The sequence below is a fragment of the Arvicola amphibius genome, chromosome 1 (assembly GCF_903992535.2).
Source record: "Arvicola amphibius chromosome 1, mArvAmp1.2, whole genome shotgun sequence".
Classification (NCBI taxonomy): Eukaryota; Metazoa; Chordata; class Mammalia; order Rodentia; family Cricetidae; genus Arvicola; species Arvicola amphibius.
The window spans coordinates 75,254,918-75,280,695 of NC_052047.1; the positions used below are offsets into that span (position 1 = coordinate 75,254,918).

Here is a 25,778-nt window from a genome sequence, read left to right on the forward strand (position 1 = left end):
TAAAAGGTAAATGAAAAAGGATGATATATACTCTATCAAAGAGTACAAACTTTTTAAAAAAATTTTTAGATTTTATGTATAAATAAAGTTATTAAATTTCTTTGCCTGCATGTGTACATATGCACCATGTGTGTGCATGCTGCCAGCTGAAGTCAGGAACTGGAGTTACAGATTGTTGTGAGTCACCATGAAGTACAAACTTTCTAAACTCACTCACTAAAAGTGTTTCAAATTCCATTTTAAGATGCCATGTCACAAGACAAAAATATCAACTCTCGTGTTAATTATAGCCCATCTATAACATGGGCTTCCAAACAGAAAATTACTGTAGATATGTATGATGACATGCAAAATGATGACATACTTTTAGAAAAAGGAACGGGCTAACTGGGCATGGTGGCACAGATCTGTAATCACTGCAGTTAGAAGGAGGCAGAGGGATTGCTTCATGCCAACATGGCTGCATACCAGTTAGAGGGGAAAGAAAACAAAAGGAAACAAGACTACGAAAGGAAATACATGGTAAAGCACAGTACTGTATGAAACAAAATGAGTTGTCCCCTCAAGTTAGTAATAAGCAAACAACAATTTTTATTCTTTTTGCTTCTGTCTTCTGAAGTTTCCACAATGAACATGTTTTACAAAACAAAATGATAACAATTTTAAAACATCTATTAGTTTTGAAAGAGGGTGAAATAATAGGCTTTAAAATGGTATCAGATAAAATATTAAGGGAGAACATTCCAGACCCCTAGGGGGAAAAAAAACTGTCTGTTTGGAGCAATGGGTGATACATCGCTAATACCAGATTACATCTTGCTATTTCTAAACATGTTTTTATCAGTTAATTTTGATAGAAAAAAAAAAAAAAAAAAAACCTTTTGGTTACAAACAAGCACAGGTTAATGTGGCTTAGTTTCTGGTGCCTTTGCTAAGATCTTAATTAATTGTATCTAAGCCAGACCACACTAGCAGTTTATTATTACCAAACTAAAGTTCTAATGTGAACTCACTTAGAAATAAACGGTCATTCTATTTAAATGAAATGAGCTTACACACCACATAACAAATGGACGGCAAATACTAATATAAGAATCGGGAGTTAAACTGTTAGCATTCTAATCTGAGGCATAGCATTCAGGCTATATTCCACAACAATGAAGTAGCACACCCCAAGCTTCCTGTGCTAAAGGTAAAAGGACTGTTACTATTAGATGCCAGCTTCTCATTTCAATTGCTATGTTCACTTTCCACAACCAAATGTTTCATTCCAGTTTTCATAAAGCTCTAAGTCTTTTGGAGACACACTAGGTCGCACAGTTCTAAAAGCATTTTCAAAATCAATATAAGCTATTGCTCGGACTTGATCTGGACTTATGGTAGCAATGTCAGCAGTGCACAAACTGCGAATAGGACCAAGAGAAGCCTCTCTACAAAGCTGTGTCATATCTGCTCCAGAAAACCCATCAGACTGCTGCACCACCAGTTCAATTTCTTCATCACTAAGGCAACATTGCTCCTTAGACATGAGATTAACTACTATCTGTTTCCTGGCTGAAGGTTCTGGGAGGGGAATATAAAGCCTTTTCGCCAATCTTCTCCGGGCAGCCTCATCAATCTCTTGGGGCCGATTTGTGGCTCCCACCACAAGAATACGGTCTTCAGAACATGTGGTTGCGCCATCTAACTGAACTAAAAATTCTGTTTTTATCCTTCTAGAAGATTCATGCTCACCATCTCCTCTTTGAGACAATAGAGAATCAATTTCATCAATAAATATGACAGCTGGCTGCTGACACCTTGCAACAGCAAACAACGCACGGACCATTTTCTCCCCCTCACCTACCCACTTAGAAGTCAAAGATGAAGCAGAGATGCTGAAGAATGTTGCTCCAGACTGACTAGCAATGCACTTGCCAATCAGAGTTTTACCAGTCCCTGGAGGGCCAAAGAGGAGAATTCCTTTAGGGGGCCCTCGTAATCCAGTAAAGATATCTGGCCGCATCATGGGCCACACAACAATTTCCTTTATTGTGGCTTTTGCAAATTCTACTCCAGCAATATCTTCCCAATGTACTGGAGGCCCATGGTCCATAATTTCATTCATAATAAGCTCAATCATCTTTGGCTCCACATTCTTTAGACGGTCCTGAGTGGGGTGTACAGGTTCTGCAGACTCTGCCCTAGTAGGCTTGGACTTCACCCTTTCATTCTGTTCATCTCCATCTTGCTTAGACACTGGAGGAACAAACTTTCCAAATATTCCTCTCGATTTCCCTGCTCCCAAAGACTTTTTCATACCACCATATGAAGATTTTGATATATGCTGGGATTTGTAGTACCTTTTTTTTTGATCTGCCCATAACTGTTCTTTTGCAGTTTTAAAGGAAGGCAGGCTATTGTCATCCCTTTGGTCACCATCTTCTGTTTTACTAGAAACCTTTTTCAGTATTGGTTTAGAAAGCTTGTCAATGGTGCCAGAGTCAGAAAAAACCTTCCTTTTTCGTGGAGTCTCACAGCCAGAAGGAAAACAAGACAGATTGGATACAGACATATTTGGTCCTGTATTGGTTTTAGGAGAGCTGTGATTTTCATTTCTGGTATTTCCAAATAATGGTGTAGTGTGAAATGTTGCAGTGGCTGACTCACCTAAAGGTGTTGAGGAGGTGGGACAAGCCTTAGTGGTACTAGTAGCCAAAGACAACAGAGCACTCTGAAACCGCGAATGTCTCAGACTGCTGCCTGGGATGGCTTGAGTCCTATCTGTGTCATTGGATAGAAAGTCACCCTCTCCAGAACCTCCACAAACACTAAATTTAGAAAGCTCAGAGACAGTGGGCTCTTTACCGATGACTACTGATAATGCATCAGCAGGTTCCAGCAGAGACTCCTTCCACTTCTTTCCAGCTTGTATCATCTCCTGTACCTTACTCATTTTAAAAATATTATTTACTGACAATCCAGACTGCCACTTGTCACTGTCAGCCTGTTTAGATCCTGCCAAAGCTAAAATGCTCTCTGCATAGTTATTCAAGCCAGTTTTAACATTGTCAGAATCAATAATTGCAGAATACTTTTCTGTATACCTTTTGAACAGTTTGGTAGCACAGACCTGAGAGATCTCAGCGTTGGCCCATGCATATTGAATGTGTAGTATCTGTGCACGGTATGCATCTGCCTTCTGTCCTGGTGTACATGTGCCAGATGTAACTACAAAGTAATTCTTCTGCCAATTGTCCAGTTTCACAGACCTAGAACTGGAACTCTCCATGTCAGAAATTCTGTAACACAAGACAAAATTGAAGACATATCGATATCAAGAAAAAAAAAAAAACAAGAATAAAAAACCTCTGTTAAGAAAGGTACACTAGGCCTGGCAGTGGTGGGGCACGCCTTTAATCCCAGCACTTGAGAGGAAGAGGCAGGCAGATCTCTGGGTTCGAGACCAGCCTGGTCTACTAAGTGAGTTCCAGGACAGGGTCCAAAGCTACAGAGAAACCCTGTCTTGAAAAACAAAAAAAAAGGAAGAAGAAAAAGAAATAAAGAAACTACTCATGGGTTTTAGCAGAAAGGATTTAAAGGTAACGGAAGAAAGGGGTTCGGAAATGTGACTCAGGTGGTAAAGTGCTTACTAACATGCCCAAATCCTTATGATTAATCACCAGTACATATATACAGGGTATAACTATGCATGCCTAGACTCCTAACATTTGGGCAGTGGATTCACCACCCTCAGCTACAAAGTTTAAAGCCAAAGTCAGGCAGTGGTGACGCATGCCTTTAATCCCAGCACTCTGGAGGCAGAGGCAGGCGGTGTGAGTTCGAGGCCAGCCTGATCTACAGAGCTAGTTTCAGGACAGGCTCCATAGCTGAGAAACCCTACCTCGAAAAACCCAAAAAAACAAACAAAAAACAAAGAAGTAAAGTTTAAAGCTAATCTGGGATACATGAGACTCTGTCCCAAAGTTTTTTTAAACAGCTTAAAGAAAGGAAAGATTTATTAAGTGATGATTGACAGAAGAAAATATCTAATATCGACCTCTGGCCTCTACATACACATGTATACACATACAAGAGTATTCACAGAAAGACTTCAAATCAATCAATGGCTAAATATCCCATACTCATGAGATAGATCATCTAAATAAAATCATCAAAGAAACTTCAGAGTTAACCAGAGATGAAACAGACTCAACAGGTATTTAGAAACTGCAACCAACAGGGGAAAGTAATTCTTCTCAGCAGCCGATGGAATGCTCTCTAAAATAGATCACAGTTTAGGACGTTTATCAAGGCTTACTAAATACAAAAGAATCAAAATAATCTCTTGTGGGGCTCAGGCGATAGTTCCTCAAGCACTATCCATTTTGTTTTTTGAGACAAGATTTCTCAAGGGAGCTCACCAGGTAGGTTATAGGCTGACTGGACAGTAAGCCCCAAGAACCACCCTGTCTCTGCCACCCCAGCATGATTACAAGTACCTGCCACCAAGCCCAGCTTTCTTATGTAGGCTGAGGATCTAGCTTGGGTTTTCATGCTTGTATAGCACACACTTCACTGAGACTATTCCCAGAAGAGAATTACAAGATTCTATGTAAACTTGAAGGAGGCCAGAGAGATGTCTCAGCAGTTAAGAGCATTTGCTGCTCTTGTAGAGGACCCCGGACCACATGACTGCTCACAACCACCTGCAACTCCAGCTCCAGAGGTTCTGACACCCTCTTCTGGCCATAACACATACACACAGACACACACACAGACACACACACAGACACACACACAGACACACACACACACACAGACACACACACACACACCCCTTCCTAATATATGAACAACTGAAAAAACTAACCCTCAATCTTACACACACTCACAAACACACCTTCTGAATATTAAAAAAACTGAAAAACCCCCAATATTCCAACCAAAAAATGTGCTGATAAACTGAACATTTCTCAAAAAAGAAATACAAACAGCCAATAAATACTTGCTCATAGGTTCAACATTCTTATTCATCAGAAAAATACAAATTAAAACTGTTTTGAGATTCTGTCTCCTCATCAGAATTGTTCTCATCAACAAAACAAATAACAACAAACGCTGTCAAAGATATAGGGAAAGAGAAGTCCTTATTTCCTGGTGATGGGAAAGCTAATTTGTACAGTCACTATAAAAATCAGCATAAATGCTTCTCAAAAGCACTGAATACTCTAGTCTTGGGTATATAATCCAAGAATTCTAAATCCACACAACAGAGATGCTAATGCATCCATGTTTGTAGCTACACTACTTGCGGCAGCCTAGACAGCCATCAACATATGCATGGATGTGTAAATACACAATGGAGATCCATGCAGCCATAAAGAAAAATAAAATCCAACCTTTACAGAAAATTGGAATCAACTAAGTCATACGCTACAGAAAATAAGCTAGACTCAGAAAGACAAATACCTTATTTTTCCTCCTGCAGAATTTAGATTTAGAAATTGTGTGTATGTGTATGTGGTATGCATGCATTTACATATGTTTGTAGAACATGGAATAGAAGATGATCATGAAAGGAGGTAATCTTTAGAGAGGTGGGAAATGGGCTAATAGAACATGTAATAGGAAAGCAGAAAGGATCTACTGAGAAGGAAGGGAACCAGGGGAAAGGGTAGAGAGCAGGAGGCAGCACTGAGAATAAATCAGAACACAGTTTAATAATATATATATATATATCTATGAAGATGCCCTGATGAAGCTTTAAATCTTAAGCATGCTTTCTAAGAAAAACACTAAGCAAGTCATTTACAATTTCTGGGTCTTCAGATTTTATCTGAAGGAACCATGTGAGAATCAAATCTGTTGATTGTGAAAATAATGTGGTAAATGTTATCCCTGCTGTACAAATGTAGAAACTGAGACTAAAAGAATAAAAAAACTTACTAGCAAGAACTCAGCTGATTATGACCAATGTGAGAAGTCAGGTCCAAAGTTCCACATTAGATACTGTGTACTTTACCATGTACTCAATACTACTTGATGCTATCAGTGCAGATTGAGCTGCATGAAACATAAATATGATGACATATTTAATATTTTTAATGATTTATCCTGCATAAACACTTGAAACATGATGCCACAAATCTTCCAAACTTTCCCATTTCTCACAGTGTTAAAATTTAATATTTATACTGAGTGGTTGGTGGTGATTCACGCTTTTAATCACAGAATTTGGGAGGCAGAAGCAGGGAGATCTCAATGAGTTCGAGGCCAGCCTGGTCTACAGTAAGTTCTAGGACAACCAGGGCAACAGAGAAACTGTCTTAAGAAAAAAATTAAGGGGCTGGAGAGATGGCTCAGAGGTTAAGAGCATTCCCTGCTCTTCCAAAGGTCCTGAGTTCAATTCCCAGCATCCACATGGTGGCTCACAACCATCTAATGGGGTTTGGTGCCCTCCTCTGGCCTGCAGGCATACACACAGACAGAATATTGTATACATAATAAATAAATATTTAAAAAAAATTAAAGAGTTGTTTGATAAAAAAGAAGAAAAAAATTAAAACTTATGAAAGATGAACTGCAAGAACAAGCCAAACAGTCTACTAGTAAAGGAGTTTTATGCCAGGTTTTCCACAAGATATTCTCATAAACCCTTCAGGTTTTTTTTTAATATTTATTTATTTATTTATTTATTTATTTATTATGCATACAATATTCTGTCTGTGTGTATGTCTGCAGGCCAGAAGAGGGCACCAGACCTCATTAAAGATGGTTGTGAGGCACCATGTGGTTGCTGGGAATTGAACTCAGGACCTTTGGAAGAGCAGGCAATGCTCCTAACCACTGAGCCATCTCTCCAGCCCCAACCCTTCACAGTTTTATACAAGAATCTTAGGAATGGGCTGGAAAGATGGCTCAGAGGTTAAGAGCATTGCCTGCTCTTCCAAAGATCCTGAGTTCAATTCCCAGCAACCACATGGTGCCTCACAACCATCTGTAATGGGGTCTGGTGCCCTCTTCTGGCCTGCAGGCATACACAGACAGAATATTGTATACATAATAAATAAATAAATATTTTTAAAAAAAAAGAATCTTAGGAAAATATACAATTGGGCTGAGAGATAGCTTAGTACAAGAAGGCACCTGCTTTCAAGCCTGTCAACCTAAATTCTCAAGACTTACACGGTTTCTGAAAATAGTTCCCTGACATCCACATGTACAGTTTGGCACAAATGTACCCCCACTCACCACTAAATAATGTAAAAACTATTATTGTAATGTAAAATCTGACTACACATTAGCAAGAAAAAATTTTAAGAAAAACTTTTGGGGGGCTGGAGAGATGGCTCAGCAGTTAAGAGCACTGCCTGCTCTTCCAAAGGTCCTGAGTTCAATTCCCAGCAACCACATGGTGGCTCACAACCATCTGTAATGCGGTTTGGTGCCCTCTTCTGGCTAACTGTATACATAATAAATAAATAAATATTTAAAAAAAGAAATAAAAAAAAGAAAACCTTTTGGTTTCCTAAGACGTATTATGATAAAGTAAAAAAAAAAAAAAAAAAAAAAAGCTACATTTTAAATTTACTTCCAATTTATCTGAAAGTATAGCTTAATAACCAATACTTTTTATGTATGTGAGCTGTATTTAATATTGCTTTGTGGGGGGTGAGACAGGGTTTCTCCGTGTAGCCCTGGTTGTCCTGGAACTCATCTCTGGAGACCAGACTGGCCCTGAACTCAGAGACTTGCCTGTCTCTGCTCCCAAGGACCACCACCACAACCTGGCTTAATATGGCTTTTTATGTCCCACAATGCTGTGAAAGGAATTCACCAAATTACAGGCAGGCATACATAAATCTTTGTTTATAATAGCAAACTTAACATCTAGTAAAACTATAACTTAAACCTAACCTAGTATCAAAACTAGAACAACAGTTCTGGGGCAAGCAGCCCTGCTTTCATCTGCTTTAACCCTATTTTAATCTCCATTATACGACACCAGAAACAAGAAACTTAACAGGAGGTGACCTGGAAAATATGAAAACTAAAGTCATCAATTCTCGTCACCTTCTCAAAATTATCTCTTCCACCGCCATCTTTCTAATCAATATTCATCTCCCAAGTTTTACCTCTTTTCCACTCGGTCGTATCCTGACACAGACACAGACAACCAAAAACCGTCACCACTGCTCAATGGTCTACCACTTCCAAGTTATTTCATAGGGTTGGGGATTTAGCTCCGTGGTAGAGCACTTCCCTAGCAAGCGCCAGGCCCTGGGTTCGGTCCTCAGCTCTGGAAAAAAAAAACAAAAAGACAAAATACCAAGTTATTTCAACAAGTCTAGTCTTGGGGAAACCCAAAAATTATGGTAAATGAGTAGGCATCAGAGTTGCATTTCAATCTTCTTAACTTTTTTAATTTTCTGATTAAGCAAGCTACTTGTTCAAACTGGACAGTTGGCTTCTGCAAGCAAGAACTTTTTTTTTTTTCGCATTTAGATATCCTTCAGTACCTATACCATGGTACCCACTAATATATGATTAAAGACCGGAGTGCCTACTATATACCAGACATCATGTTTGACCTTTACATAACTCTAATTTATTAGTGGGAAAGTAGCATAGGAATTTAGAGGACAGGATCTAAAGGTGGAGCCTGGACATAAAAGTTTTAACTTTTTTAATTAATTGTATTTATTGTGAAGGGTCCAGGTCTAGGTGTGAGGGCAACTTGCAGGAACTGGGTTTCTCTTTTCACATGGGTTCTCAAAGATCCTAGCCCTCAGGTCCCCAAACTCAAAAGCTTTTACTGGCTAAGCCATGTCCCACTAAACCATTTCCCTGGCCTGATACGTGGATGCATGATCTGTTCTTTCAGCAGTGACTTGGGAGTCTATGTAGGTTTTCATCTGAAACAACAAACAAAAAGAACAGCAGCGTGAAACATTATTTAGCTGACAAGTTTGTGAAATCACTGGAAGCATTAAAGAGTACCCAGAACTTAGAAATGCCAGATAAGAGATTGTGGATTCATATTCCTTTCCTTTGGAAGGTTTCCTCAGGCCATAGTGCATGGCCTAGAACCAGCTACCTAATCACACCTGACAAATATCCCTATCCCAAATGCTTGGAGTCAGAAGCGTGTCTGATTTCCAGATAGTAACACATATATTAGGTAGGGGACTTCATTCTAAACACAAGACTCACAATATTTAGTATATACCTTAGCCACATAACCGGAAGGTTAATTTATATATTTTAAATAATTCTTGAATGATTTAAAAAAAAAAACCTATAAGTTTGACGAAGTGTAATTTTCCCTTGTGATGTTACGTTGGGCTCCGAGAAGTTCAGATGTCAGAGTTTGGATTTTTAGATTAGGGAAAGTCACCTGTGTTAGCACTGCCGCAAGCACGCTACTCAACCTGAGGGAATTCGGGGGCAAACCTGCTCCGGCCTTCCTCACAGTCGTGGCGGAAGGTGGCTGCGGCCGACTTGACCCCAGGGCCGTCCCGCCCACCCGCACGTCCCTCAACCCGGGCCGCCGCCGGGAGCGAGAACCTCGCCCTTGGCTTCGCAAGGACCCCCCCTCTGACAACCCGAGCCGACAAAACGAAACAAACAAAAAAAAAAAAGCCGAGCCGGCGTCCACGGCCTCGGCCCGCGGCCCTGACGGAAACCAGCCGCCTACCGAGGCCCACCAGCGCTGCCTGCTCCGCCCGCAACCACCGAAAAGCGCGCCCTTCGCACTGCGCCTGCGCCGCGACTGACGCGCTCGGCCAGCGCCGCGCCTGCGCGTAGGAATAGGGGGCTGAGGGGCGCGCGCGGCGTGAGGGCGGGGCCTGGCGGCCTGGCGGTCTCCGGCCGGACCCTGTGGCGGGAATTCGGTTTTCCCGCCCGCGGTCTGGGAAGGAGGGAGGCTGATCCCGCGCTATGGCGCTAGTTTTTTTCCAAGCACGCCATTGGCTTTCGCTTCACGTCAGGTTTCGGTCGTTCTTTTTGCAGTGCTAGATGATGCGAAATAGAGGCAGTAAAAGAGGGGGAGAACTGTTAGGGTTGGCGGAGAGCAGGACTCCCGCTGGGAGGCCCAGAGCGCCCCCGAAATCGGGGTCCGCCCGCTTCTGCGTTCTCCAGCCCTATCCAGTTCATCAGCAGCTATCAAATAATAAGTCTCGAATTCAGGCAGCTTTGGTAAAGACGACAGCCAGCGTCAGACGTAATACCAAAATTACCAAAGCAGTTGCTGGCGGGGATCCAGTATCAACTGAATAGCTTATGTGGTTACTCATCATAGGTAGCTAAACAGATAGTGACAAGCTTGGCAGTCACTGATGGACCGTCCCCCCTCATAAACAGCTTCGGACCCCACCTCCCATCTCCCTATTACCAGCTAAAACATCTTGCAATTTGGGTGAGGTCACTAAAGGTTAGGTTCTTAATTGATTGTTTAGGGCATAAGCCACTGGGTCAGGCTCCAAGCAGTCGGGAGCTGATTGTCAGAGAGTGGGGGGGGGGGGGGGGGGGAGTGAGGGGTGCTCTTTATTTTTGTCTCTTTGTCTACAACCCTCATTGCTAAGCCTGCCTGTTTTCACCGAGAAAACTTATCTTTTCTTTCCTTCATTTTATCTCCCTCTTCAGACCCTGACCAAAATCCCAGCCCTGCTCGCCCTAGGGTTCTGGGCATTTTCTGCTCTGAAGCCCTTCCCTACCCCTACCCCTACATTCCCAGGCCTGCCTTACTGAGCCTGCCGCTCTTCTGACCTTTAACTCCCAAAGCATGGCCTTCCCTTTTCCTTTTAGCCTTCTCCCTCCTCCCAGAGGCTGCCGAGACGTCTAAATTTCTTTATTTTTCTCCTAAGCTCAGAACTGTCTTCCAGTTTCCTACGGAGTCTGTTTTTAAATTCTTATGTTTTTTAGACCAGGAACCCTGCAAAAGGCAACAAGATTCCCGGATGCAGTTTGAACCCTCATGCTATGTAAAGGCTTCCGTCTTCTAAAAATTGGCTTTGTTAGAATTACAACCCAGTGCAGAGTGTGAACAAGTTTAAGGCTTAAGTTATGCAAGGAATAAATTTGCCGAGAGCACAAACTGCTTGATAGACACTTTCTCGGGGGTGGAAGTTTTGGGGCCTGCAATGAAGAACACTTGGTGAGAGGGCTTCTTGTTTATGTGTCTATGAATCTATAAACATAACCTCAGATGCTGCAAGTGTATAGTCCAGTTAGCTGATTTGTTTCAAGCAGAGAGAGAAAAATGATCCCAAATAATGTGCATCCTTTTTGCCAGGGAAAATGTGTTTGGGGGCTAGCAAGATGACTCAGGTAAAAGTGCTTACTGTGTAAGCCTGGTGGCTTTCGTTTGCATTCCAGAACCCGCGAAAACATGGAAGGAGAAAACCGGCTCCACACAGTTGTCCTTTGACCTCTTGGCACATGGGCCTTTTCCACCCATCATACACAAACACGCATTAAGAAATGTTTTTTTTAAAAAATATGTTTATAGGCAAGTGTGAAAAAGTAGATTGTTGTAGAGGTAGGAAAAAAAGATGGTAAATAATCAAACCTGGCTCTTTCTGAGATTTCCTGAGTGTGGTTGGATTTCAGCCAATTGCCACATCTTTCCGCTCCCAGTCCACCTTGGTGAAAGAGGCCCAGTGAACATAGGGGATGTATCCAGCCATCCCGTGGATATGCAGTCTATGGCAACCTAACGTGAATGGAACACACAGTTCCGGTGAAGTTTTAATTAGATGGCGTTCTCCCCTACGACCAGAGGCAGGATTTTAACAAGTCTGAGTTCTAATTATATTTAATTAGCCTTTATATTCATGAACAGGGCAACCTCCACTCCACAAAATGATATGAGAACCTGTACTGGGCAAAAGTAGAAGGGTGAGTTTTGTAAAGCGGGGAGGCAAGACCGTTGGAGAGGAGCGGACGGGTTGATAGCCGCTCACTTAGGCTCTCTTTTCTTCTGAGACTGAAGCAGAAGGACTTAATCAAGCGGAGGTAGCTTGGGCTCTGGCTGCTGTGAATTTTCTGTGTTTGGGGAAAACTGGTCCATGTGTGGATGGATCCCTCTGCTTCCTTGAGTATCCGTTTGAGCTGACTATGGGATACATTCCTGTAACTGTCCATTGCATATCTGCTTTTGAGAACCATGCAAGTTCCTTTAAAATGGTCGTTCCAGATGTTCCCCGTTTATGCAAGCGACTTGTATAACTCTCAAAAGTTATACAAAAAAAGAGTTGTAACACTTTCCCCACTCCTATTACTAGTGTATGTTATGGCACACACAGAGAGGTGCCCGGGAAACAGATTTTGATACCAAGGTAGTGAAAACTGTTAATATTTGGGATTTTATATGATTCTTATAAAACAATAAAGCTATCCTTAGGCCAAAATGCTACCGGGCAAGTACCATGTTCCCTTAAATGCAAGCTTTTTGGATAAAATGCCAGTAGGACCATTTTCCAGTTTTTGCCATCAATTGGATTCCCTAGTTAAAAGCTCAACCCTGCCTTCCCTTGAGGTCTTGTCCTTTATCCCTTTCCCGTGTTTCCCTTAAGATGATGAGGTCCCACCTGTGACATCTCCCTGTCCTTCTGCCGTGGAGTTCTCTGCATGCTGACTGGTATGTGGTCAGCCTGACTCGGATCTCTGGTTCCTGGAATGCTGCTCTTTGTTGCACTCTAGACAAGAGATGTTCCAGGATAAGTCTTTTGTCTGCTGTCTGCTGTATCCAGATAAGTCTAGGGCTTGCCCAACACCAAGAGCAAGTGCCTATAATCAGCAAAGACCCGAGACCATACAGGCAGCATCTAGTACCAGCACCACCAGAGGTCAGTGTGCTCTAATATGATACTGTATTAGGCACAGATTTAAATACTTGTTGACTATGGGACTTAATCCAGACATACTGGATTCTTGTTTGTTTGTTTGTTTTTCAAGACAGGGTTTCTCTTTGTAGCCCTGGGTGTCTTGAACTCAGAGATCCAACTACTTCTGCCTCCCTAGTGCTGGGATTAAAGGTGTGTCCCGGCAAACTGAATTCTATGTAGATTATGTTTAGGTGGGGTCAGAGACAAGATTTATCCAGGCAGATAAAGATGAAACTTGTCCCATAAGCACCAAATGTCCCCACTTCCACTTTTCCTGAGAAAATGTGTCCTCGTTTGCTTTCCATTGCCATAAATATCATGATCAGAAGCAACTTGGGGAGGAGAGGGTTTATTTTGTTTTACAACCTGCAGTTCATCATGAAGAGAATCCTAGTCAGGAACTCAAAGCAAGAATGAGAGGCGGGAACTGAAGCAGTGGCCATGGAAGAACATTTCTCACTGGCTTGGTTTCACAGCTAACTCGGGTTGCTTTTCTATACAACCTAGTGCCACCTGCACAGGCGGCACCGTAACCGGCTGGGCCCTCCCACATCTATCATTAATCGAGAATATACTACACACACTTGCACACAGGCAATCTGAGAGAGGTATCTTCTCATTCGAGGTCCCCTTCTCCCTCCTATTTTGTGTCAAATTGACAAAAAAAAAATTAACCAACCCAAAGTCAGGCTCAGGGAGTCCATGGCACAGATGGCCATATGGGTTTTAGTTTTACAGGAGAGAAGGTGGATTCTGGAGCCCGACTTCCTGGACAGCATCCATTCCTCAGATGCCAGGTATCTCCGTGACATGGAAACATGTCATCAAATCTCCCAGCGCCTCAGTTTCCTCATCCGTAAAAGAGAGGTAGTAGTATAGCTTTTCTCAGGGAATGTTAAGATGAGTATTAAATTGAGCATTTCAAATACGGGTACCAGCGCCTGTCACAGAGTTAAGCTGGTGTATAGTTGGGTTAACTGGGAGGAAACTCTTCTTCCTGTTTCTAGGGCTGAGTATTGTGGAGTCTGAGCACAAAGTTGAAGAAATGCCTGGCGAGGCCAATATATGGGTGTGCCGGCATCGGCTGGACACAACCTACAGACATTTGGCAGGAGAAAACTTCAAATGAGAAAATACTCTTACCTGGTAAGCCTGTGGGACATTTTCTTGATTGAAGACTGATATAGGAAGGCCTAGTTCACCCGTGGTGAACCTCATTACTGTAAGAAAACAAAATGAGCAAAAAAGCCCTGCAACATTACTCCCTCTTTGTCAGTTCCTGCCTTGAGTTACTTCCTTCACCTCTTTCTGTGATGGGCTGGGATGGGAAGTGTAGTCAAATCAACCCTTTCCTCTTCAAGTTGCTTTTGGTCATGATATTTTGTCACAGCAATAGAAACTCTGATATGACAGTAAATAAGTTAAAACTGAGCCCTAGTTAGACAAGATTACATCCTGAGGTCTTAGACTCTATTCCCTAAAGATTCAGACAGTTTCAGAAAGAAATACTCCAGCCTTTCAGATAACCCCTGCCTCCCATTTATACAACGTGTCCTCTGCCACATGTCCCACAACTACTTGCTCACACTAACGTCTCAACCATCTTGCCAGAGTTAAAGACCATGCTGACTGGAGCTCTTTTTGCAGCAGAAGAGGGGGTCATATCAATGGCAGCAGTAGCTCCTCTTGGACTCTTACAGCGTACACAAAGGCACACTGAGAAGTGAAAAGCAATCATTGTAAAAATGTAGGCACATCAACATCGGCTCAGTAATTTGAGTGTTTCATACTCCTCTGATGCTATCACAGATGGTTTTGGTGACCTCAATATACTTACTGTCCCTTGCCTCCACATCAGAAAGAAACCAAATCTGGTTCATCTGTAAACAAATGTCCTGCCCAAATACGATAGAGAGCATGCATGATAAGCACCAAGCTTTCTAAGGAACAGATTATTCCACTCTGTTGCATTTACACAAATGTTAGAGGCATCAGAAATTCAGACTATCCCTGCTGCCTTACTCTTTCCTGTTGCTGTGATCAAAACTACCCCAACAACAGCAACCTAAGGGACCACAGTTGATTGGCCTGGCAGTTCGAGGATGTGCTCCATCGCGGAAGGAAAGCCAGAGTTAAAGGAGTCAACTGGGCTACATCCAGTCTGGAAGCAGAGACCTGTGGATGCTGTGCTCAGCTAGCCGTTTTCTGTTTCTGCAGTCTAGGTCTCAAGCCCAGGAAACAATGCCACCCACATTGGAGATAGGTCTCACCACCTCAGGTAACCCAGTCAAAATAATTCCTCACGGGCATGGCCACAGCCAATCTAATCTAGAGATCCCCTCGCACACAGAGGCTTGTCTCCTAGATGAGTCTAGGTCCTATCTAGCGGACACCCAATGTAGACCACCACATGTGCTAATAATCCAAGGACTCCTTTTGAATGTCATTGCCATTTCTAAATGCTCCAAAGGACGATAATTAGTCTTGGGATAAAAACATATATGTTGGACCTAGAGAGGTGGCTAAGTAGCTAAGAGCGCACACTGCTCTTGTGGAAGACCCAAATTTGATTTCTAACGTCCTCGATGAGGTGACTCACAGCTACTGTCACTTTAGCTCTAGAGGGTTCAGGGGCTTCTTCTGGCCTCCTTGAGCACTAGATGCACGCACACGCGCACGCGTGCACACACCCACGAACTTAAAAATAAATCTACAAAATTTTTTTTTCTAAAATCAGAATGATTCTATATAAAGATCAGAGATGATTCAAGTAAATGCCTAGAAGTTGAGCTCATTTCTAAGCAGAACTTGAGTGTTGTTAATAAATCTGAACAGTGACTGACATGTTCCAGGCTTTCGTTAAACACACGATGGCTAAATGAACATGAACAAAGGCGGCATGTTTGAAAGGGTAAGACAAGTACACAAGGAAGAGTCTGATATATTGTAAAACAAGATGCTTACTCAACCCAGTTAGTATCGCACATCAATTGTTTATTAAATGTTGAGCCACACAGAACAAGATGACTGCCATAGACATAGTCTGAAGGTAAGGCCAAAGACTACCCTGGAAAATAAAACAAGCCTTGCCTGCCACCAATGATTTTATGAACACAAAGACATCTTATTATCAACAAAAATCACAGCCAAACACAGAACAAAATCTAGAGCCACTGGCATCAGCTTTGCACACAGAAAACATTTCTCCCGGGATAAAACAGAAAATAGGTCTTCATTGACAAGTCAATCACAGGATTCTGGTTAGTTTTGGAGACAGACACGAGGCCACATATATCCGTGATTTCACGAAGGCAGGGTGGGAATTGTTTTTCTCTCATTCCACTTTGAAGTGTACTGCTTTTCAACTTTTGATCTCTACAGGGGGAAAAAAACAGCACAAATTTAGCAGCTAACTTAGAAAAGCAAGAGTGCAGCAATGTAGCTCGGCAGTGGTGCACCTGCCTAGAAGGCACAAGATCCTGGTTCCATTCCCGGTACCACAAAAATGAAAAGAAAATAATAAAAAGAAGAAACTTGTGCACTTCTCAATTGGGTACGAAGAAGGAATATGTTGTTTTTGCAGTGATGCAATACAATCAATAGTTTTAACTGAAAAATTTAGGCAGGGCAGTGGTAGCACACACCTTTAATCCCAGCACGTGGGAGGCAGAGGCAGGCGGATCTCTGAATTTGAGGTCAGTCTGGTCTACAGCAAGAATTCCAAGACAGGCAGGACTACACAGAGAAACCCTGTCCTGAAAAACAAACAAACAAACAAAATGTTTATGTTGTCAGTCTGACATGTGTAATAATAGCTGTCACTATAACTGTGCTGTCTGCCACGCTCTCCCCTCTGTAAGCAGCCTGGAGGCTTTGCTCTTCTTTAACATCACAATTTTGATCTTGCCTGCCGGAGTCAATCAGTCACGTGACAGTCCCATTTATTGTTATCATGTATCACAGCTTATTCTGATAGTTGTTTTGGTCAAAGCTGTTTAGGAGAGTCTGAAGGGAAAACATAGAGCATCTATACTTCGCCATATGTATCATCACAGAAGTGAATACGAATTCACTCTATGGAATCGTTATACGTAGCATTCTTTCTGCATCTCTTGACTGAACATGTTACAGCTTTCTCTTCCTCGCTTTACAGTGGAGCCCAGCCCCACAACACTGAGTGGCCAAGCTGGAACTGAGCTGGAATCCTGCGGCCAGGAGGACAGCATGTTCCTGGCATAGTTGCTTACCTGAAGCGGCTCTGCTTTCACTCCTTCTGGGCTCTCAGCACACTGCTTGCCAGCTCTCGGATGTGTTCCCAGGCCAGCTGCACGTGGGAAGACTCCACAGTGCGAGAGCACACGGCGAAGCGTAGCACGAACTTGTCTCGGAGATGGCATGGTACCAAGTGGATTTTTTTGGCGCTGTTTATTTTTTGTAAAAGAGTTTCATTCAGCTCGTTGGAGCCCTGGGTAATTAGAAAGCAGATCCACCATATGACACAAAGTCTGGTAGATAACAAAGAAATCATCTTTACTTTTCATTTTCCATGTAAGAGGCCAGAGAGCTTAATGACATAATTAACACAGGCTAATGGAACTTATGGGATCACTTCTCCCTGTGACCCCATTTCTCTGTTATGTCAGAAGTTGACCTTCCCATCCTCCAACTTAGTTTAAGAAAGATGAAGGTTGCTAGAGGCATTGTCAGCACAAACAGGTGATCATAAACAACGGGACTGAGTAGAGACCTTGGAACCGGCAGCAGTTCTCAACAACAGAGACCCTGGAAGACCACACTCAAGCTGTTGTGATAATATGCAAAGGACATCTGTAAGCGCAGGAACAGGGGGTCATGGATGATCTCTATACAACCTCTCTAAAAGAAAATTGTCAACTAGCTGGGGACAGAGAGGCCAGAGTCCTCCACTCCCAGTGACTGACCAGAGATAAGAGGGCCTTATCAACCAACACACAGAAAGCCTTCACTTTCCATTAGGGCCCCAAGTAGATAGGCTGGTAGCTGTTCTTTGCCTAGCCCTTTACTCCTCTGTATATGTTGTATACGTTGTCATGAAATGGCTCCCCATCCGCTAAGCCTTTCTGTCTAGCAAAATATAGAAGAGGGGTTGTCACGGGCATTACACTGGAGTTGTAAGACCCTCGCAGGGCTGGACCATTTATTCTGGACATTAAGGGTCAAGGTGTAGGAGGATGCATGGGAAGGAAAGTGTCCCCTCTGCCTGAACAATGGTAGCGGAACACCTTCTGGATACAGAAACCTGTTCTTGTCTTTGGATAGATTCACACACCTCTGGCTGTGGGTCTGAGTGTGACAACTAAGAAAATCTTATATGCAGAGCGAAGGAACTACAGGCTATTCAGACTGTTGGTGTAAGTGCCATGTCTGGACAAGGGGGTCCTATGCAAGGACGATGGAGACATGAGACGATAACACAGACAACAAAAACCAAGAAGTTAGGGGAAAGTTGAGTACCACTTTCAATTGGTTTGGGTTAGACAGGACTTCCATGAAGTAGGAACGGAGGCAAATAGAAATGATTAGTGGAGCAATAATGAAGAAGGCGAGAGTGAACCAAGTAAGATCAGAGGCGTCTGGCCAGAGAGAAAGGAGCAACTATGTGATTGTGAGGTCACATACTTTATGTTCAATAAGGGGCCACAGGACCAGAAATACAGCTTAGTGGCAGAGCACTTGTCCAGCACATGTGAGGCCTGGGTTCAAATCCCCGGTGACACAGAAATGGATTTTGTAGAGTGAATGCTATTGTTAAGCCAGCAGAGTGGTTCATGCCTGTAACCTTACCCCTTGAGAGATGAAGATGAGAGAATCAGTTCAAGATAGTCCTTGACTACACAGCCATTGTGAGGGTAGCCTGGGCTACACGAGATCCTGTCTCAATGAGTAAGTAGCCACAATACATTCTGGTTGAAGCCATCAAGGATGAAGAAGATTGAAAACTCAAACTGGAGAAAATAAGGACAAGCAGAAAAATTACACTGTGCAGTTCTATAGGCAGAAAAATACGGAATAGCATTTGGCTAATGTGCTTCTTTAAGGAGAAAGGTGAAAGCCTGGCGGTGGTGGCGCATGCCTTTGATCCCAGCACTAGAGAGGCAGAGGAAGGTGGATCTCTGAGTTTGAGGTCAGCCTGGTCTACAGAAGCAAGTTCAGGATAACCAGGGCTAAAAAGAGAAACCCTGTCTCGAAAAACCAAAAATGAAAGGAAGGAAGGAAGAAAGAAAGAAAAAGGAAAAAGAGAAAGCAAATATGTAATCATGGGAAGGAGACAACAAAGAGGGTTTTGCATGTGAGGGCTGTACACACTACCAGGCAAGTAAGAAGGAGCTAAAGTGTATTTGGTATTAATCTTAAATTATACAAACCCAGTAATAATCTTAGCCTTGACAACATCATGTCAAAACTGAAGCAGATAATCACAAAAGGCATTATTATATAGAGGTCTTTGGGGAGAACAAACATGCTCACAGCCCTGTAGTTAAAAGTAAATTACATCTCAATAAAACAATTAAAATATAAGCGTCCTACAAAACTGAAAAGATTCTATAGCAACATCCTACAGCAATGAAAACAAATATCTACTTGGGGGACAAAGAAGTCAACACAATGCCAACACCAATGTTGGTAGACCTGCCACATCCCATGGTCCTCATGCCAAACTCCAGGAGCAAGGATACCTTGCGGCATCCCATATGTGTAGGCTACACATCTCTCCTAGACATTCCATTTCCTACTTTCAGAGAGCATGGGGCTCCACTCTACCTTTCTCATCACAACACTAGTGCTTGCTGCTTCTAGGATTTCCAGGGTTTGGAGGTCATCTCAAACTCTAAGAATCAAATGAGGGGAGGAGATAGGACATGGAGGTGAAGCATCATGAAACTGATGTATCCCAGACTGCTTCTTCTTATGATTGCTGCCTAGACTCAGACAATGAGGCCTCCTGGCAAGACCTAGAACTGATTCAGAAACTTCCAGTTGAGTATCGTGGCATGCATCTGCAGACCCAGCCACTTGGGAGAATTGCAAGTTTCAGGTCAGCCTGAATAACATCATGAGTTCCTTGTCTCTTATTTTTTGAAAAAAGGGGGAAGGGGAATGGAGGCAGGGACTGTGGATGTAGGGTAGTGTAGGCTTGTCTAGCATGTGTGAAGTTCTGGGTTCCACTGTAACACTGTAAAAAGGAGAAGAGGAAAGAGAAGAGGAAGAAAACAAAGCATAAAACTGTTGGCCTATTAAAAGGCAGTTCTGTAATGGCCAGAGCATCTGGCTTCATTTATAAGCCAGTGGTGAGCAGGGGCCTTTTGAGTAATGTGGCTGTGTCAGTCTCTGCAAAGATAGCTTACTCCCTTGCCGATCTTGGCAGGCTTCCCTCCCAAAGTGAACACACAGCCCAGGTGCCCCCTCTGTGCAGGAATCTTGCTGAGGTATATATAGCCAGATGACTAGGATCGTGAGGCTTGTTTATCTAACCAGTTCCCAGATGTGCTGATGCTGTGTGTCCACAGGTGACCTGGTTCCTGAGGCCACAGACAGCTCAGCAGAGGAGTACAGTTCCAGAGGTATTGGATGGACTCTTGGCCTTGGGTCAAGAGGAAATCATCCAATCACATCTGAGGAAACTGGGCAACAAGTCCACGGAGGAGAGTCTACGGGACCAGTCAGCCAGCCAGCACCGCCTGCTAAGCACCACGGGTCATGTTCTGTAGACCTTGGCAACTGGTACACAACTTTGCATGTGGATGTCATGAATAATACTTTATCTCATTCAGTGGAAACAAAGATGGCTGAAATCGGCATAACATACCTTTAACCGGAAGCAGACCAGCCCAAGAATGACTTCCGTGCAGATCTCAAAGCGAGGGTCCTGCCGTACCAGAGACTCAAACTCATGAGACAGTGCCACGTGCTAGAAGCAGAGAAGGGAAACTTGCTGTCTTTCTCACCACAACTTCAGCCTAACCCCGGCCACCCAGCACCTCACAGGACTGTACATCTGTTATTCATTCACATCTTTTGATCATGAGCCTGTCCTCTCACCAGCATTTCCCATACTGGTCAGGAGGAAGCTCATCTGCCCTAAACTACAAGGTACGTCACAGTTCCCTCAGAAAAACACTCATTATCTTTTGTCCACGGATCTATGTTTCCAACCCCCATTTCTTTAATAATTTTATAGCAAACATAAGGAAGTTGTTGAAGATTTTAGAAGAAAGGCAGGCCACATCCAGTTGCCTTGCCCTCCTTGTGACAGGTTAAAATATTGTGATACAGGGGTTTTACTTTACTAATTTGAAGACAGTAAACTGAGACTCAGGAAGAACAAGTGTCATAACCAAGGCCTGATGGCCTTGGCTCAGATGGGACTCACAGCAGCTGCCTAAGACTGGGACATCACTTCCGCAGCAGGTTGGGCTGTGGTCTCAGCCTGATAAAATGGCTGCCATATTCAAGAGCTATGTGCTCTCTGGCATGGTGGTGCACAATTTTAATCATGGCACCTAGGAGACCGAGGTAGGCAGACCTCTATGAGTCTGAAGCCAACCTGGTCTAAATACTGAGCCTCAGGACAACCAATGCTACATAGTGAGACCTTATCTACTAAATAAAAAATAAAGTTTTGTGCTCGCATTGAACACATAAGCCTATTTAATCTCTAGATGTTTATAGAACTCGACCGCTGATTAAAACCACATATGATCAGCAGAGAACACACTCGATCACTGTCCGTGTGCACAGTTAGCTAATTGGAACCTGCTGGCACGCAGCTCTAGCTGCCACAGGGTAGACGCTTAAGAGGAGCTAAAGCACACAAGGCTTGTTGGGACTGAAACACCCGTTGAAGCGACTGTTCCTAATCATCACACCAGGGGGCACCAAAGATTCAGGACTAAAGCTATCTTCTATTAGCTCAGGCCTAGGAAGGCCAGTTTTGACCATTCTTCTGTCTCTTGTTAGGGCAGGATTTAGGCCTTTCCAGAAAGAGGTGTGGTGTGTTTTTAACCTGGCACAGGCTAATCTCAGTGAGTTGTCCTGAACTGAAAGTCATCATCACCTTGGACTGATAAACCACTCTGGGACTTTTTCTTATTACACCAAGTTGACTCACTAGGATCAGGGATCCTAGAAATCTGCACACACCCTTGGTTTCTAGTTCTTTCCCCCACGTAGCCTCTCAAAGTGCTCCATGCCTGCAGACATTTCCTCACAACAGTTTTGTGATCTGACGGATGCCAATTTGTAGCATGTGACGAGCACCCTGGAAATAAATGCTGTTCTGCATCCTTGTCACAGAAGAGGAGCCTGGAGACATTCTGCCCCTGCCTTTGGCTGCACATCTGGTGATGTAGTGGGTACTGGGACTTAAGGGGAAAGCTGTCACCACCCCAGGCTGGAAGCCACAGGCATGCTTGCCTCATCAAAATGATGCTGTGGCTTACAAAGGACTCGGCTGAAGTCAGGGGGCCCTCTGCTTCTGGCTAAACGGGTGAACAAGTCCTGGCTCATATTCAGGCCTCAGCTTCCCCAGCTGTGTGTGTGTTGGGAGGAGAGGGGGGAAGTAGGGTAGTAGGACTTGGAACCAATCAGTGGTTCCACGAAGTCGCTTAGTGCCTATCGTAGTGATCTGCATGGCTTGTTGAAACAAGCTACGTACAGCCCAGGAAGCCTCCTTGAGACTGAGGGGACAAAATCGTATCTATCTCTCCCAACCAACTCGAAGGTTCTCTTAGTTCAGCTTTTAAAAAATTATTTATTTGTTTGCTTATTTATTTATTTGGGGGGGGGGCAAGGGAAGAAAAACACTATTCTCACTACTAGTATTGTTCAGTCAAACTCACTGTTGATTAGATATGCAGAAAAATAAAATAAAATTTACACAGTGGGTTTAACTAACTTCCTAGAGCTGAAAATCTGTATTCTAACGAAAGTGTCTTAGAAGACACAAAAGGCCCAGTTTGTGAATGGCCTAACCTTAAAATCCCAAACTATACCCTGATTCCAAAATTATGCTTTAGATGCTGTTTCAGACAAGAACAGACCACATATCCCTCTGTCCCCAAAGGCCTGAGTGTTCTAGGAAACTGTGTATCTCAACTTGTATATAAAAATTCCAGTGTCTTCATGTTTAGGGAAGTGCCTCACAATAGATTTCTCAGAACGTCCACATTGTTAGGCAATGTATGATGGCGTTTGCTCACTAAGACCCTTGAATTCATTTCTGAGTCTAAGACCATTACAGCATTACTCAGATAAACAAAGAAGATGGTCGGTCACCTTGCGGATGTACGCCTGCAGTCCCTTGACGCCATACATTCTGAAAACAAACCACATTTTCAGAGAGCGAAACCTCCGCCCCAGTGGGATCTGCCAGTGCTGCAGCAAAATATAAAGAACACGTCAGTGAGAGAGAGGCATGTTAGTAGCCAGGCTCCTTTTCAACTCCTCAGTTGGCCAGTTTCTTCTGGAAGCGGCGTTTCCTACAGAATGCCCATTTCCCAGCCTGGATGGCAAAGAACTTGATGTGAGTTGGGGAGAGGAGAGGCAGGAGCTATCTTCTCATCCTGTGGAGATGCGAACAGAAGCCCTGGTTGGGAGGTCCTGATGTTTTTTAGGTTCACCAGACAGACTGAGTACACACCAAAGAAGGTACTAGATTAAGAAATAGAAGAGAGTGGTCCTTCCCTAGGGAGCTACCATGGGGGCAGGGAGTCATCCGGGCGGGGGGGGGGTGCTGAGCCCCTTGTGTGTCTGCCTTTCTCTGCCTGGATGCTCTGAAACTGCACTCTGAAGCAGTGTCAGCTCCTTTGTCTCCCTGACCTCTGGGAGTGACCCCAATACCCTTTCACCAAAGAAGCCTTCCTCTGCTTCTCCGAGCTCTCCCAGACGGTCAGCTGACTGGCTGTTCACACTGGCTCCTCACATTCTTCTTGATGGTGATGGATGAGGGTTGGAAATGCAATAAAAGCACGTAGGGAAGGACAGGGATGAGACACAGGCCAGTCGGGAGGACGGCCTTGCACCACTTCCTGGCTTTCTTTGAAATTCTCTACTTGAGCTTATAAAGGACAGGCTGGGGGAGGGGAGCTCTTTGCTTCTTGTCCCTGGGCTCTGGCTCCCTGATAGACTGGGAGATGCCGAGATGCTGTTCTGGTTAGGGAGAGCACTTTAAACTCCACTGCTTTCTGCCACCGGAGATACAAGTCAGAGTTAGCCTGAAGTCAGGGTTTCTCGAGAAATAAAGATTGTTTTTGTTTTTTTGTTTTTTGTTTTTTGTTTTTAAATACAGTTGTTCCTCCCTTAATCAGGAGGTAAGTTACAAAATCTCTCCTCTGTGGACGGATGGAATTTGGTACAACACCAAATGCATATATGCTGTTTTTCCTAGACATATATGCCTCTGGTGTAATTCCTTTTGTTTGGTTGGCTCTTTGAGACAGAGTCTCATTATGTATCCCGGGCTGATATGGACTCAATTGGTAGGCTAAGTTGGCCTCAAACTCATAGAGATCCTCGTCGCCCTGCCTCCAGAATGCCTGGGATTAAAGGTGTGCATCCTTATTTTAATTTCTTATTATTGAACTTTTTCCATTTATTTATTTATTCATTCATCCATTTATTTTGAACGGGGTGATTTGAAACTGGGTTTTTTTGTGTAGCTCTGACTGTCCTGGAACTCACTCTGTAGACCAGGCTGGCCTCAAATTCACAAGCATCTACCTACTTCTGCTTCCTAAATGTTAGGATTAAAGGCCTGTGCCACCACCACCTGGCTTGATCTCTCTCTCTCTCTCTCTCTCTCTCTCTCTCTCTCTCTCTCTCTCTCTCTCTCTCTCTGGTTTTCTCCGTGTAACAGCCCCAGTTGTTCTGGAACTAGCTCTGTAGACCAGGCTGGTCTTGAACTCACAGAGATATGCCTGCCTCTGTCCTGGGACTAAAGGTGTGTGCCACCAGTGACCGGATTGAACTATTTCTTTTTTGTTTTGTTTTGTTTTTTTTTGTTTTTCGAGACAGGGTTTCTCTGTGGCTTTGGAGCCTGTCCTGGAACTAGCTCTGGTAGACCAGGCTGGTCTCAAACTCACAGAGATCTGCCTGCCTCTGCCTCCCGAGTGCTGGGATTAAAGGCGTGCGCCACCATCGCCCGGCGTTGAACTATTTCTTGATGAAGGCTTCTGGCTTTCCTGAGTTACTATGGAGTAGGCACACAATTACCATGCATATAAAATAAAAATGGGACGATGAGGCCACAGGATGTCCAAAATTTGTGGTTTTTTTTATTCTTCTTTAAATTTTGCCTCTGCACGGTTTAAGTATCATTTGGGGAAAAGCAGAGATCTGACCCCGTGCCAAGTTCACTTAAAATAATGAAGGCTATGCTGACGATTGCTTACAGACTTGCCAAGCTCCGGTTAGCGTAGATTGGGAGTTCTTTCTCAAAAGTCTGGCATTGTACTCCCACGAAGGCAATGCAAATCCAAAGCCCACGGCAATGTCAGGATGAAGAGACTGGGAATGATCTTCCCCTCAAACTATTCTTAATATTATTCTCAAACTGTCCCTTAACTAATGATTTCTAAAAGGTAAGTTGGACCCTAAATGAGGATTGTGTACACACAGTTAAATAAGATGAACTGTTCTCCTGGCCATACCCAAATCTACACATGTCCTGGATTTTCTCCCATGGACAAGTTTCCCTGAAACTCTGTCCTGGGGGAGCTGTAATGAAGATTCCCTGGTGACCTGCACCTGCCAGCTTGCAGCTGTCACCAGAAGCGGGAAGGGTACTCTCTGTCTATGAGAGGTAATCCTGCTACCTTATTATCAGTGGCTGACATACTGCCCCAAGAATTTAGACACACCACTTCGGACAAG

The 25,778-nt window shown here is 43.5% G+C and overlaps 2 protein-coding genes across 6 annotated transcripts in view; both read right to left on the minus strand.

The window, feature by feature from the left end:
* Positions 1-932: 932 nt before the first annotated feature.
* Fignl1 (fidgetin like 1) lies at positions 933-9,700 on the minus strand. 3 transcript variants are annotated; one of them, XM_038347111.1, is made up of 4 exons: positions 9,680-9,700; positions 8,118-8,281; positions 5,929-6,045; positions 933-3,281 (listed from the first exon to the last, which is right to left on the minus strand). In XM_038347111.1, the coding sequence occupies exon 4, from the start codon at positions 3,269-3,271 to the stop codon at positions 1,244-1,246; it is 2,028 nt and encodes a 675-aa protein (XP_038203039.1). In that variant the 5' UTR covers positions 3,272-3,281; positions 5,929-6,045; positions 8,118-8,281; positions 9,680-9,700; the 3' UTR covers positions 933-1,243. The 3 variants fall into 3 exon arrangements, with proteins under 3 accessions (XP_038203039.1, XP_038203034.1, XP_038203044.1); XM_038347106.1 differs by lacking the exon at positions 9,680-9,700 and adding an exon at positions 9,380-9,488; XM_038347116.1 differs by lacking the exons at positions 5,929-6,045; positions 9,680-9,700 and adding an exon at positions 9,380-9,488.
* Positions 9,701-15,842: 6,142 nt separating this feature from the next.
* The window catches only part of Ddc (dopa decarboxylase), an 88,251-nt gene continuing 78,315 nt past the window's right edge, over positions 15,843-25,778 (minus strand). For 2 of the 3 annotated variants that reach the window (XM_038323391.1, XM_042054788.1), the window contains 4 exons: positions 23,184-23,282; positions 20,716-20,817; positions 17,117-17,334; positions 15,843-16,244 (listed from right to left, as the gene is read on the minus strand). In XM_038323391.1, the coding sequence (XP_038179319.1) occupies positions 17,134-17,334; positions 20,716-20,817; positions 23,184-23,282 (402 nt within the window). In that variant the 3' untranslated portion in view covers positions 15,843-16,244; positions 17,117-17,133. Of the gene's footprint in view, positions 16,245-16,563; positions 16,625-17,116; positions 17,335-20,715; positions 20,818-23,183; positions 23,283-25,778 lie in introns of those variants that run through there. The other variant, XM_038323400.1, reaches the window with a different exon arrangement.